At 39.3% G+C, this 12449-nt stretch overlaps 1 protein-coding gene and 1 pseudogene across 1 annotated transcript; one reads left to right on the top strand and one right to left on the bottom strand.

Moving 5' to 3' along the window:
- Positions 1-122: 122 nt before the first annotated feature.
- Positions 123-3343, bottom strand: LOC117125634 (annotated as a pseudogene).
- Positions 3344-3820: 477 nt separating this feature from the next.
- On the top strand, positions 3821-5290 carry LOC103829853. The gene has a single exon (XM_009105544.1). It carries the CDS (start codon positions 3821-3823, stop codon positions 5288-5290), a length of 1470 nt encoding a protein of 489 aa, XP_009103792.1.
- Positions 5291-12449: the final 7159 nt, after the last annotated feature.

Below are 12449 nucleotides of genomic sequence, written 5' to 3'. Positions count from 1 at the left end.
GATATATACCGTACTGCAAGGTTTTTGGACCCCACTCTCATATGTCAATCTTGATAACAAGTCAATCTTTCTTGTGCTTTTTTCTGGTGTATTTACTATTTAGATTTAAATCACTTCCACAATCAACGCAAAGTATATAGGAGTTCATATATATGTGGCGTATCCACCGTTACATGTAAGAGTATCTCCAGCTTATTAGTAAGAATGGTTTAGAAGAAGATGAGAAGAGTTGATGTTTTAGTTAAACCAGGAGCTTCTTTTATTCTAGGCTACATGTCTAGGTTCTTGTTAAGAGGTTCCGTTCTTGATCTTCTCATCTGGTATGTCATCCAAGCGCTTCATCTCAGTGTCTGAAACCTCAGAATCAGAGTTGGTAAAATGAGCTGAGGTTGAAGACACTGGTGTGTTTCCATAGAACTTCAAATCATCCTCTCTCATTCTCTCAGCATACTTCTCAAAATTGAAACTCGAATCACTGTTTTCCCCACCAAAGGCAACCTCAAGTTGCTCCATATCGAAATATCCTCAAGAATCTTCTTGCTCACGTTATCATCCGAGTATACAAACTTCACCTTGTTGCAAGTCTTTGGCTCTAGAAACGGTTTCACCATCTTCCAGGTTTATACAATGACACATTATGTCAACAAAGTTCCATATACATTTGCATGAGAGATTCTTGAAAACATACCTTCCAAAACGGTTCAAAAATCTTAGGTGGGTTGTATAGTATGGCCAAGCCTAAGCGTTCAGGGTAATGTTCTTGTAACACATGAGCGGTTTCTCGAGACACTTTGATGGATAAATGCGACATGTTGAAACCGTGAAAATCAATTAGCCAAACCATTTGTTCTTGGTTATCCGGTAGATTCAAGATTGCATTCTCCATGCAGTATACCAAGAATCTAATCTGCCCTTTAGGAGATTTTGTATTCTGTAATAAAATCAAAACATAAACAATAAATCAAAGAAAAATTGCATAGAGAATCAGAGGTCTGAAATGGTGGATAAGAGGCCAACCTGGCAACTTGGTCTCATAACCAAAACTGGTCTTCCATATTTGTCGGTATAATTAGATCGGTATATCTTACCGGTCTCAGCTTCTCGTGCAATCTCCTCCTATAACAACCATTTTCGTGTTACAAAAAAAACAACCATTTTATGGTTTTAAAGTATGTTTACATATTCAAGAATACATACATACATACATACATACATACATACATACCCATCGGATCTCCCTGGGTTTGTACTGAGTCCTCCATTTCAAGGTTTCTTTAAGCATTTTAGTTGCTTTCTTGACATGGCCGTTACGCGCAGCTAGATAACGGGTAATGGCAGCATCTGAACAATACTCAGATGACTTCCCAATCAGTGGCCCTAGTAATGTCCTCACTTCATTTATCTATAATTATATCAACAGACAATATATACTAGTTGAATCACACATCAAATTATAATCATCACAAAGCAGCTAATGATTCCTCTTATCATCATCATTATCATAATCATCGTCATTATACCTTGTTTAGATAGTCCTCTGGTGGCGATGTATTCTCAAACCCACTGGAAGATGAACCTTTGGTACCAAGACTCATCTTACTGAAAATTGAGGATCAAAGGAGCAACCAAAACTGATTAGAGACAAATAAAAAAGGAACAAAATACAGAGATTCATACTCAAATCTAAATTTGAGGGGAGATACAACAGAAGAACCAATGCATATAATAGACACAAATCTAACTTTGATAAATTAGAAACACAAGAACAGGTTCTGATTAAACACAAGACAGAAATACATCCATATAACAGTTTTAAGAATCAAGACAACTAACTAACAATATGCCCTTTGATCCGACTCCTGAGTTACTACAATCAAGATAAATTCAGAAATCAATAAGTTAAAGAACATGAACTCACCTTAGAAAAAAAATGAACTAAAGCGACTGCGATGAGATCGAGTTGATAAGTCAAACTCAAACATAGAAATTTAAGAGCATAATATTGAGACCGAGAAGTGGTTAACTTACGGTCTAAAAGTGTCAAAGACTTGATTGTACGAAAAGTAGTTCAAGAAGAAGGGTTTTTGTCTGGCGGCTACGTTCGGACAGTGTGATAGAGAAGCGTTTAGAGACACGTGACGCGCGGTTGAGGGAAGACATATACACCTTTTTGTTTATTTTTTGTGTGATTCAAAGCAGATTCTGTTTTGTGTTTGATGTAACGTGGACCTTAGTGAATCGTACCGGGAAATAAACCAGGTTTGACTTCTTGATTTGAACTTTGGCTAGATTGTGAATATGACGGTCTAACCGGCTTAGTCGTTTTCAGCCCCCTACGACATTATGATAGGTATCACCCTTGTAAGTAAGCTGACGTGGAGACTCACTGGAAGGAAGATCAAGGAGAGCTTTGGAATGATACAGAAGGTTTGCAGTTACAAGCTTGAAGAATAAGGAAAAATAAGTCTGTGTATAAATAACTGTTGTGCATTGCTTAGAACGGTATCGAGGATTATAATTGTGAAATCCTTGGCGATGTGCTAGGAACTCAGGTGATAGAGTAGCTGAGGAACTCAGGTGATAGAGTTCCTTCATTATTGTAATTCTTGAGCTTATCTTCAATATACAGCTTTTATCCAGTAGATCGGATCTTTGATCCTATCACATTACCAACAATATTTTCTGATAAGTCATATGCCACCAACTCCATTAAACCGAAAAAGGGAAAAATTATTGGATTAGTTAAGCTTTTTTCTTTGAAAAGAAGTTAAGCATTTTTTATCATCTAATAAATAGCTTTGAATGAAAAAAGTATTTTAAAATTACTTATTCTATCTATAGAAAAATTTATTGATTTTTAAGTACTGTAAAAAAATTTCAATATATTTGTATTTCAAGTTTATATATATCTAATTACGAGCAAAATCTTATCGTTCACAAAACAAAACCGTAACAAATATATAAAATTATTTGCAACACGTGACATGGAAAATGGTTTTATGTATAAGTATAACTATTACTTGCTACTCGGCTCATACTTTTTATTTGATCCGTGATTGGTTCGTAAAATTGATCTGTGATTGGTTCGTAAAATCGAGTACTCATTTTAGCCAAGTCGATTATCATGTTGTTTGTTTCAATTATTTAGAAGTACAAAACAAGTATCAAATATTAAAATAAAATAACTATTTGACGTTGTTGGCTTATTACTCGTAGTTTGTTATCCGTTTTTACTTTTGAAAATAAAATTTCTAAATTATAATAAAATAACTCATTTATATGATAAATGTATTAAAATATGATATACTACGAGAAATATTTTAAGGTTTTCTATTTCATATATGTGACGTGGATGAAGACTTTTGTGATTTGTTTTTAATGTTGTTTTTGTATCAACTTAATACATATTAGAAGTAAAAATACTATTTATTAAAAAGAAAAATTATTTTTTTGCATGTAATTCTAACTAATTAAGATTTTTATATAATTACAAAGTATAAGTAGAAAAAAAAATTATCAAATAATTTACAAATAACTTTCAAGTAATCTGTAAGCACTTTAATCTCTAAATTCACTCCCTCTTTTGGGCTCCCGTTTTCTCTCTTCTTGTTAGGATACTCTATCTAAGGGAAGTAGAGCTATTGCCTAGGTTTTTTCCTCTTTTTGTTTAAAAAAACACGAAATTTCCTTATTTTGGGTGAGAATCTACCAAATCTTTTGGTTTTTACTGGTTTTATCTAGGGTTTATAGGAGCCGCCGCTTTGGTTTTTAAAAAAAAAGAAGAACAAGTCTGCGGCAAAACACAGAATTTTGAGTAAGGATGGGAAACATTGATCGTGCTTTTGAATCAATGTCACTGGAAGAAGATGAAGTCCCTTTCGATCTGCCTGATCTACCACAGTTCAGTGCGATAGAAAGAAATAAGATGAGTATCTTGGGACGTACTCTAAACCCTGAGAATCAAAACATCGCTGATCTGATCAGGGACATGCCAAGGAAGTGGCAGGTGTATGGGAGAGTACATGGGATTGCTCTATCGAAAACTACTTTTCAGTTTGTATTCAAATATGAACACGACTTGGAGGAGGTGCTAAACAAGAGAGTCTGGACGTTCAACGACTGGAGTATCGTCATTGATCGATGGACTGAGACGCCAGATGAGGATTACCTAAAGTACCTTTTGGTTTGGGTTAGGATTCGCAATATCCCGGTGAATCACTATACTGCAGAGGCCATTACTGCGCTGGGAGATATCATTGGGAGAGTAGATGTGGTAGCTTTTGATCCAGATAAACCGCAGACTAATGACTATGTTCGTGTGAGGGTATTTTTTGATGTCTCAAGACCAGTGAGACGCTCCAAAGTGGTCAATCTACCTAAAGGAGGCGGATCAGTTACAATCCTCTATGACTTCGAGAGGATTCAAAAGCGCTGCTACCATTGCCAGCGTCTGACCCACGAAAAGGATAAGTGCCCTATACTTATTCAGGAACGTCAAACGAAAGCGAAAGAATGGAGGAAAAAAGTAACTGAGGAAAACCAGAGGAAAGAAGAAGGGAAACAGACGTTTATGGTCACTATTGAGAAAGACGATCCTCTATATGGGGTCCTTAATGAAGACCAAGTAGGGGTGGACAAAGCGACAGGACGGAGGAAGATCAACCCCGAAGTCTTACAACAGATGAGGGAGTATATTTTGGCGGCTGAAGGTGGTGAGAAACGCATCAGACAGGAACGGGTCCGGAAATCCGTCTCTGATCTAGACAATGATCCTATAGGTCAGAAGAAATTCCTGCGCCTGGAAGCTCCACCGGTAATAACTAATGATGTGGATAAAGGGAAAGGCTTTGTTTTCAGCTACTCGAAACAAACAGAACCACACAATAGTAAAAACAATGACTCACGAGGCTCAAGCTCACGGGTGGAAGGAGACAACATTGCTTTGGATTGTGGTTCTGATGATGGGGGAGGAAAGGGAGGTCCAAAAGCTGGAGAAAATGGAAATCACTTTTTCTTTGACTGTTCAACGGGTTTTAGCAGCGGTTTCTCTGCTGCTAGCTCTTCCGGGACAACAAAGATAAAAGTATCTGGAAGACACAGACCTCCCAAAAAATTCCGCAGACAAAAAGCTCAAACAAGTAATGAGGTGGCTGCAAGAGGAGAGGACAGTCTACACGGGGCATCGTTGGATTCAAAGAGGAAGGCTGCAGAGGTGGCAGGGAATTTTTCTAAAATCGCAAGACGTAACAAAACAGAGGTGGTCCCAAGTGGGGGACTGCCAAACCAGTAATGAGTATACTGAGTTGGAATTGTCGAGGCTTGGGACGGTCTCAAGACTTGATGATTCCCCATCTCAAGGAGATACGTAAAAAATATCTTCCTGAGATAATGTTTTTGATGGAGACAAAGCAACAGAAGGATAAGGTGTTGGATTTACAAGTTTGGTTGGGTTACGATAGAGTTTTTACAGTGGAACCGGAAGGTTTGAGTGGTGGTTTAGCACTGATGTGGTCAAATAAGGTGAATATGTGTATTCATTATGCAGATAAGAACCTTATAGATGTGGAAGTTACTTTTGGAGGGGTGAGGTTCTTTATGTCCTTTGTGTACGGGGTGCCGGGTCATAGTGGAAAAGAGATTGTCTGGGAAAGACTTATGAGATATGGGGTGTCTAGGAATGCTGGTTGGAGTTGGGTTGGTGATTTCAATGAGATACTACACAATGGCGAAAAGATAGGGGGCCGAGCAGGAGTGATGGATCTTTTGACAGCTTTAGAGACTGTGTTAGTGTGTGTGGGATGACGGAGCTCAGTGGATGGGGTGATAGCTTTACCTGGTCAGGAGTGCGGTGCAAGAAATACATTCAAAGCAAGCTTGATAGATGTTTTGGGAACACGGAGTGGAAACGTAATTTCCCCCTTGCGACCCAAGTTTTTTTGGAAAGACTGGGGTCTGATCATAAACCGGTCTTGGTTCGCCTGTTTGGACACCAGTCAGGGCCCAGAGGGTCTTTCAAGTTTGATAAGAGGATGGTTGGGAAGCAGAAAGTACGTGAATGCATTATGGAGGCATGGAAAAGGCAGAATGGGAATGACCAAAGATCCTTGTCTGAACGGTTTGGTTGTGTGCGTAGGAGCTTGGGTAGATGGAAAAGGGAATGCAGTAACAACTCGAAGGAAAGACTGTGTGGACTACGATATGATCTAGAGGCTGAGTACTCATCTGGAGTTCCTGATTGGGGGAAAATAAAATTTCTCAAGTTGGAAATCTCTCAGGCCTTTAGAGATGAAGAAGAGTTTTGGCGCCAAAAGAGTAGAGATAAATGGCTAGTGGCTGGAGACAACAACACCAGTTTTTTTCATGCTTCAGTCAAAGATACGAGACTGAGGAACCAAATCTCAAAACTAATTGATGATTCAGGACAAGAAGCCACAAACACTGAGGCGATGGGTCAAGTTGCGGTGGAGTATTTTACCTCTCTGTTCTCCTCAGGTGCGGGGGGAGATCCTTCAGACATTTTTGATGGCTTTCCAGCAAGGGTAACTGCAGAGATGAACCGGACATTGTTAAGAGAGGTCTCTGACGCGGAGATACGGGACGCCGTTTTTGGTATTAAATCTTCAAGTGCACCTGGATGGGATGGTCTTAATGGTTTGTTCTTCCAGAAGTATTGGGACATCATTGGCCTAGATATCGGCAAAGAGATAAAGACTTTTTTCTCAGATGGTTCTTTCCCGCGCGATTGGAATGTCACACAACTATGTCTGATCCCTAAGGTGATAAACCCTGAAAGAATGGTAGATTTAAGGCCGATTAGCCTTTGTACAATCATGTACAAAATCATTTCGAGGATCTTAGTCTCAAGACTGAAGCCTATGCTGGAAACGGTGGTGTCGCCCACACAATCCGCTTTTGTCCCTGAACGACTGATATCTGATAATATTATCATAGCGCATGAAGTGGTCCATGGATTGCGTACTCATCAAGCTATCTCATCAGAGTTCATAGCGATCAAAACGGATATGTCAAAAGCTTACGACCGTATAGAGTGGAGGTACCTGGAAAACCTTTTGACTGCCTTGGGTTTCGATAAGAAGTTTGTTGACTGGATAATGTTCTGCGTTACTTCTGTCACTTACTCGGTGCTGATTAACGGTGAGGAGAAAGGAAACATAAATCCAAAGAGAGGTTTGAGACAGGGAGACCCTCTGTCACCCTTTCTGTTTGACTTGTGTACTGAAGGTCTATCCTATCTACTGAACAAAGCAGAGAGCATGGGTGAGATTGAAGGGATAAAATTCTCTGCGGAAGGGCCGGTGATACATCATCTGTTTTTTGCTGATGACTCGTTTCTAATGGTGAAAGCCTCAGACGAGCAATGTACAAAGCTTCGGAGCATTCTGAAGGTGTATGAGGAGAATTCAGGTCAGATGATCAGCCTTACAAAATCATCTATAACTTTTGGTGCGAAGATTGCGCCATCACGGAAGGTCAAAATAAAAGAAATTCTTGGTATTGAGGCTGAAGGTGGGACAGGGAAGTATCTGGGTCTACCGGAATGTTTCAGTGGATCCAAAGTGGAGATGCTGCAGTACATCCAGGAGAAGATGAAGTCACGGTTTCATGGGTGGTATGGTCGGTTTCTCTCAGCTGGGGGGAAAGATATCCTGTTAAAAACTGTGGCTATGGCAATGCCAGTGTTCGCAATGTCGGTTTTCAAACTGCCAAAAACTACATGTAAGAATCTCACGAGTGCGATGTCGAAGTTCTGGTGGGATGTGCAAGAAGGCAAATCTAAGATTCATTGGATCAGCTGGGAAAAATTATGTCTGGGAAAGAACCAAGGTGGAATGGGTTTTAGGGATATAGAGAAGTTTAATCAAGCCTTACTTGCAAAGCAAGGATGGCGTTTATTGATGGACTCTGAATCTCTCTGCGCACGGTTCCTTCGCAGTAGATATTACCCAAATGGAAAGTTCATGGAGGCATCATTGGGAGCGCGGCCGTCGTATGCATGGAGGAGCATTTTGTTTGGCCGACAGTTGTTGGAGAAAGGTCTACGAAGAACAATTGGCTCTGGTGAGGATACATCTGTTTGGTGGGATAAGTGGCTTTTCAGTGAGTCTCCTATGGCCCCCCTACGTAAACCAATCTTCTTTGAGGTGGATTTAAGAGTTTCTGAGCTTATTAATCCACAAACAAAGTCTTGGGATAGGGGAAAACTGGAGGACAATTTCTTTCCACCGGACGTTGAAAGGATTTTAAAACAGAGACCGGTATGGGGAGAGAAAGATAGTTATGAGTGGGTACATACTCATTGGGGTGGCTACACTGTGAAATCGGGATACTGGTTAGCTTCATGTCTAGACAGTTCGGAGACACGAAGGGAATGTTTAGCTCAACCATCGATTCATGGTCTTTTGGAAAAAGTCTGGAAAGTGAAAACTGTTCCAAAGATCAGGGTTTTTATGTGGAAAGCCCTTTCGAATGCTCTTTCGGTGAATGATGGCTTGCTGGCTCGAGGTTTAAAGATAGATCCACGGTGTCAGAGATGTGGGATGGAGGGAGAGTCTATTAATCATGTGCTGTTCACTTGTCCGGCTGCTCGTTTAGTGTGGGCTCAGTCAAACTTTCCTTTCCCGCGACGAGGTTTCGAGAACATGACTCTGTTTGAAAATTTCAACTATTTACTTTTCCTGCCAAGATATCTCCAAGTTCCAGATGAGATTGGTCGCATGTTCCCGTGGATTTTGTGGACTATTTGGAAAAACAGGAATCTATTCTTATTTGAGGGGAAGGAGTTTACGGCAGAGGATACGATGGCAAAGGTCTTTGAGGATTCTGGGCACTGGTTTGCAGCTCAGAGATGTCTAGAGGAAGAAGATGAAGCTGAAAACAGAGCGTCTCGTGCTAGAGATAAGTGGGAGGGGCCAAGCTCAGGTTTCCTAAAATGTAACGTGGGTCTGCAGTGGTCAAAAAGGGAAAAGGCTCTTGGAGCAGCGTGGGTCTTAAGAAACGAAGGAGGAGAAACTCTCTTACATAGTAGAAGGGCTTTTGCAAAAGTTGATTCTTTAGTGGAGGGAAACTTTTTAGCTCTGGCATGGACGATTGAATCAATGCAAAGCCATCATGTGACAAGGGTTATTTTTGAAGTGGATTTTGCAGAGTTGGCTGGTGCGGTAACAAAGCCAAAAGCTTGGCCAGCTTTCAGATATCAAGGAACTGAGCTGAAGAAAGTTCTGGTTAATTTTCAGGAGTGGGCTATTGTGGTTGTTTCGTCGAGAGCTAATAGATGTGCTCAAGCGATCGCAAAGAGTGTGACAAGGGAGAAGAGGCTCCAATCCTATGTGGCGATGGGTATACCCCTATGGTTGAAGGAACTTTTTGACTCTGATTTGCAACGGATGGGTTGATGTTCTGAAGGTCTGATAGTCTTAACGGTTTTTGAGGGTGGAGCTTCATGCTTGGTGCCCGCGGTTTCTTGTTCTTAAGTGCGATGATATTCATTATTTTGGTTGTCATTTTCTGGTGTCAAACATTTTGTTTCTTTCTAATAATAAAGCTACGCAAGAGTTAAAAAAAAAAATCTGTAAGCACTTCACAAATAACAAGCGGTAAAACAGGGTTAAGTAAATTACAAACACATATAAGTTTGTTAGCAAGTACTTAAAATTGCAAGTACTCGTTTTTTACAAACCAAGTACAATTTATCTGAACAAGCTAAGCCAATTACCAAATATAGCAAAAATGGAAAGTATTTGGCTTGTGCTCATCTCTAGCTAAACCGCACATCAACGAAGAATGAAATAAGTTGTCGATAACTTTTGCAACCATAAAAAAAAAATACAATTTTCAACCTTAGGCCTTGAATGTATACTGCATAAAATATATTATAAAGCTTCACGTATCTATTCGGTTTTTGGTTCGGTTCAGCTCAGTTTTTGGTTTGAGGATTTCTGGTTCTAAAAATATAGGATCAATTAGCATAACTGGTAGGATCCAAATTCAAACCGAACCTTGTTTTTCGGTTCGCTTTGGTTCGGATAAATGTGCCCATGTCTAGCTATAGTTTTGCTATTTAAAAATACAATATTTTAGATGAGAAAATATGTGAATATGATTTGTAAAGTTTTTCATATATATAATTGTTTTTTTAAATTAAATAAAATCTTAGTAATAGCATATTAAATTTTATATTGAGATATATAAAATAATTTTTTTAAATAAAACTATATTAGTATCACTATTTTTTTTTGTTTATATGTATCTCGCAGTTACACTATTTATTATACGTGCTATTATTCATACTTTTTTTGAACCGGTTATTTTAGACGAACCGAAGTTATTTTGCAGCATGTTTTCTCTTATACAAACCGCAATTAAACCGTACAACAGTATCCAATCCACTTGTCCCGCACTGCTCAAACCACTGTTACCACTCGTTGTTTTAACATCATTCTGACAAATTTCATTTATGTTATAAAAGTTATATCAATAATTGTTTACCGGAAAAACATAATAGGTATTGGACTATATATCTTGCGAAATTTTACGGAGACAAGTCACCTTATTATTTTTTATTTTTTTTGCCATCTGATATTATTATTCATGTAAAATACAGAAACCCAAACCCAACCCAAAAAAAAACCCAAAGATAAGGTTCCAAACACAACTCCCAAAACAAAATTAAACCTAAAAGCCCACAAACTGGCCCAATTTATACTGGCCCAAACCAACACGTGACACTGTTTCGTTTCTCCCCCCAAAGACGAGACGTGTCGAAACCTCAACAGCGAGGCATGACACACGTCACGAAATCCTTCACCACCACCGCCAAAGAGAACACACCGGAAACTGGACCTTGCCGGGAACTGAATGGCACTTCACCGGACCTCGCCGGGAGCAAGCGCTTACCCAAACTCACTTCATCACCTTTGCTTCTTTTCACTGGAGAGCGTCAAAACGAGAAGTCGAGACCTCATCCAGAAACGAAGCCATCACCCAAACGATTAGAAATCCCTCACTCACCATCCATGCACCATCACCACTTAATTTCAGATCGTCGGAGAGCATCAATCGAGCAAATCGAGAGCTCATCCGTCACATCAAGCACATAATCAACCAAATCACCACTCGAGAAACCATAGAAACCAAACCAAAACCGCCATCGAAACGAGAGGACCGTACGATGCGGGAGAAGAAGCTGGCGAGAAAGATGTAAAACGAATCATCTTCTCCCAGTAGCAAAGTCGGCGAAGCCTGCTTAAAGAACAACGCTTCCCAGAGGCAAGACCCAAAGAAAAAGAATCGAAGAACCGATAGAGCACCGGAGAAAGCTTCATCTCATCTCAGAGAGGAGAGAGAGAAGTCCCGGTCTCCGTCGTGATCACGAAGGTTATGGAGACGAGTCACCTAAAATCCACATGCAGATTCCTCGTTCCCACAATATGAAGTGAATTTTTCATTTCATTCACCCCAGACATATCTCCACATGCATTTGTTTTGTTTTGACCCATTTGTCTACTATAAAATTCTTGTTTTCTGAACTAATATTAGTTAAAATATAGGTAAGAAAATAGTGAAATCCCAAAATAATAAGATCTCTTCGGAGCTTCAGAGGCCACCTGACGTATAAGTGGATCCACGGTAAGAGAGATAGACAAACAGTATAAAATGGACCTTATCAACTGTCGGTTGACTTCTGTGACTTCAATAGACGAAACGGCTTCATAAATTATTTATAGGTTTTTATAAATTTTAATGTATATTTTATCTCGTGGTATTTCTTGAGATTCTATGATTAGAATGGTTATATCATCCATCATATCATCTGATTCATGAAGTAATGGTAACTCCACTCCCTACACATCATTAATAAAAACATATAGTTTAACAATAAGAAAAAGAAGGCTATGACAACACACAAGGAGACAGTAGTTTAAAATTTACATCTACGGTTTCATGGTTTTGTGTTTCAGTCTCAGTGGCTTCTACAACAGAAGTGTTAGTGTGGCTCTCGAGAGAGAATGTGATTTCGGTGGCATCATCATTCACCGTATCATCTTCACTAGATTCTAAAACAAGTGTGTTACTAGAACTTTCTTGAGCGGATCTGATTGGTGTAGCAGCATTATTTTCAAATTATCTCTGAAAAAATAGTGTAGAAAGGTTTTTAATTACACCAAAATTGAATACACCTTATGTGTAAAAAAATACCTTACGTGCGTGAATCCAACTACAACCACCTAGCCACTTCATTGACAGCCTAATATTAGTGTAATTAAAAACCGCATCCTCTTTTGTAGCATTGAAATACACTTTTTAATTGTTTTAATGAGAATTTCCATCACTCGATCTTTGTGCTACCCATGTGTGACAACCACTTCAACAAAGTCATTCAGATTACAGTTTGCACAAAAATCTCGAGGAGGAAATGACCTGATTTTTCA

Source organism: Brassica rapa, chromosome A07 (assembly GCF_000309985.2).
Source record: "Brassica rapa cultivar Chiifu-401-42 chromosome A07, CAAS_Brap_v3.01, whole genome shotgun sequence".
Classification (NCBI taxonomy): Eukaryota; Viridiplantae; Streptophyta; class Magnoliopsida; order Brassicales; family Brassicaceae; genus Brassica; species Brassica rapa.
The sequence above is the reverse complement of the archived record's forward strand: the minus strand, read 5'-3'. Positions and strand labels throughout refer to the sequence as shown.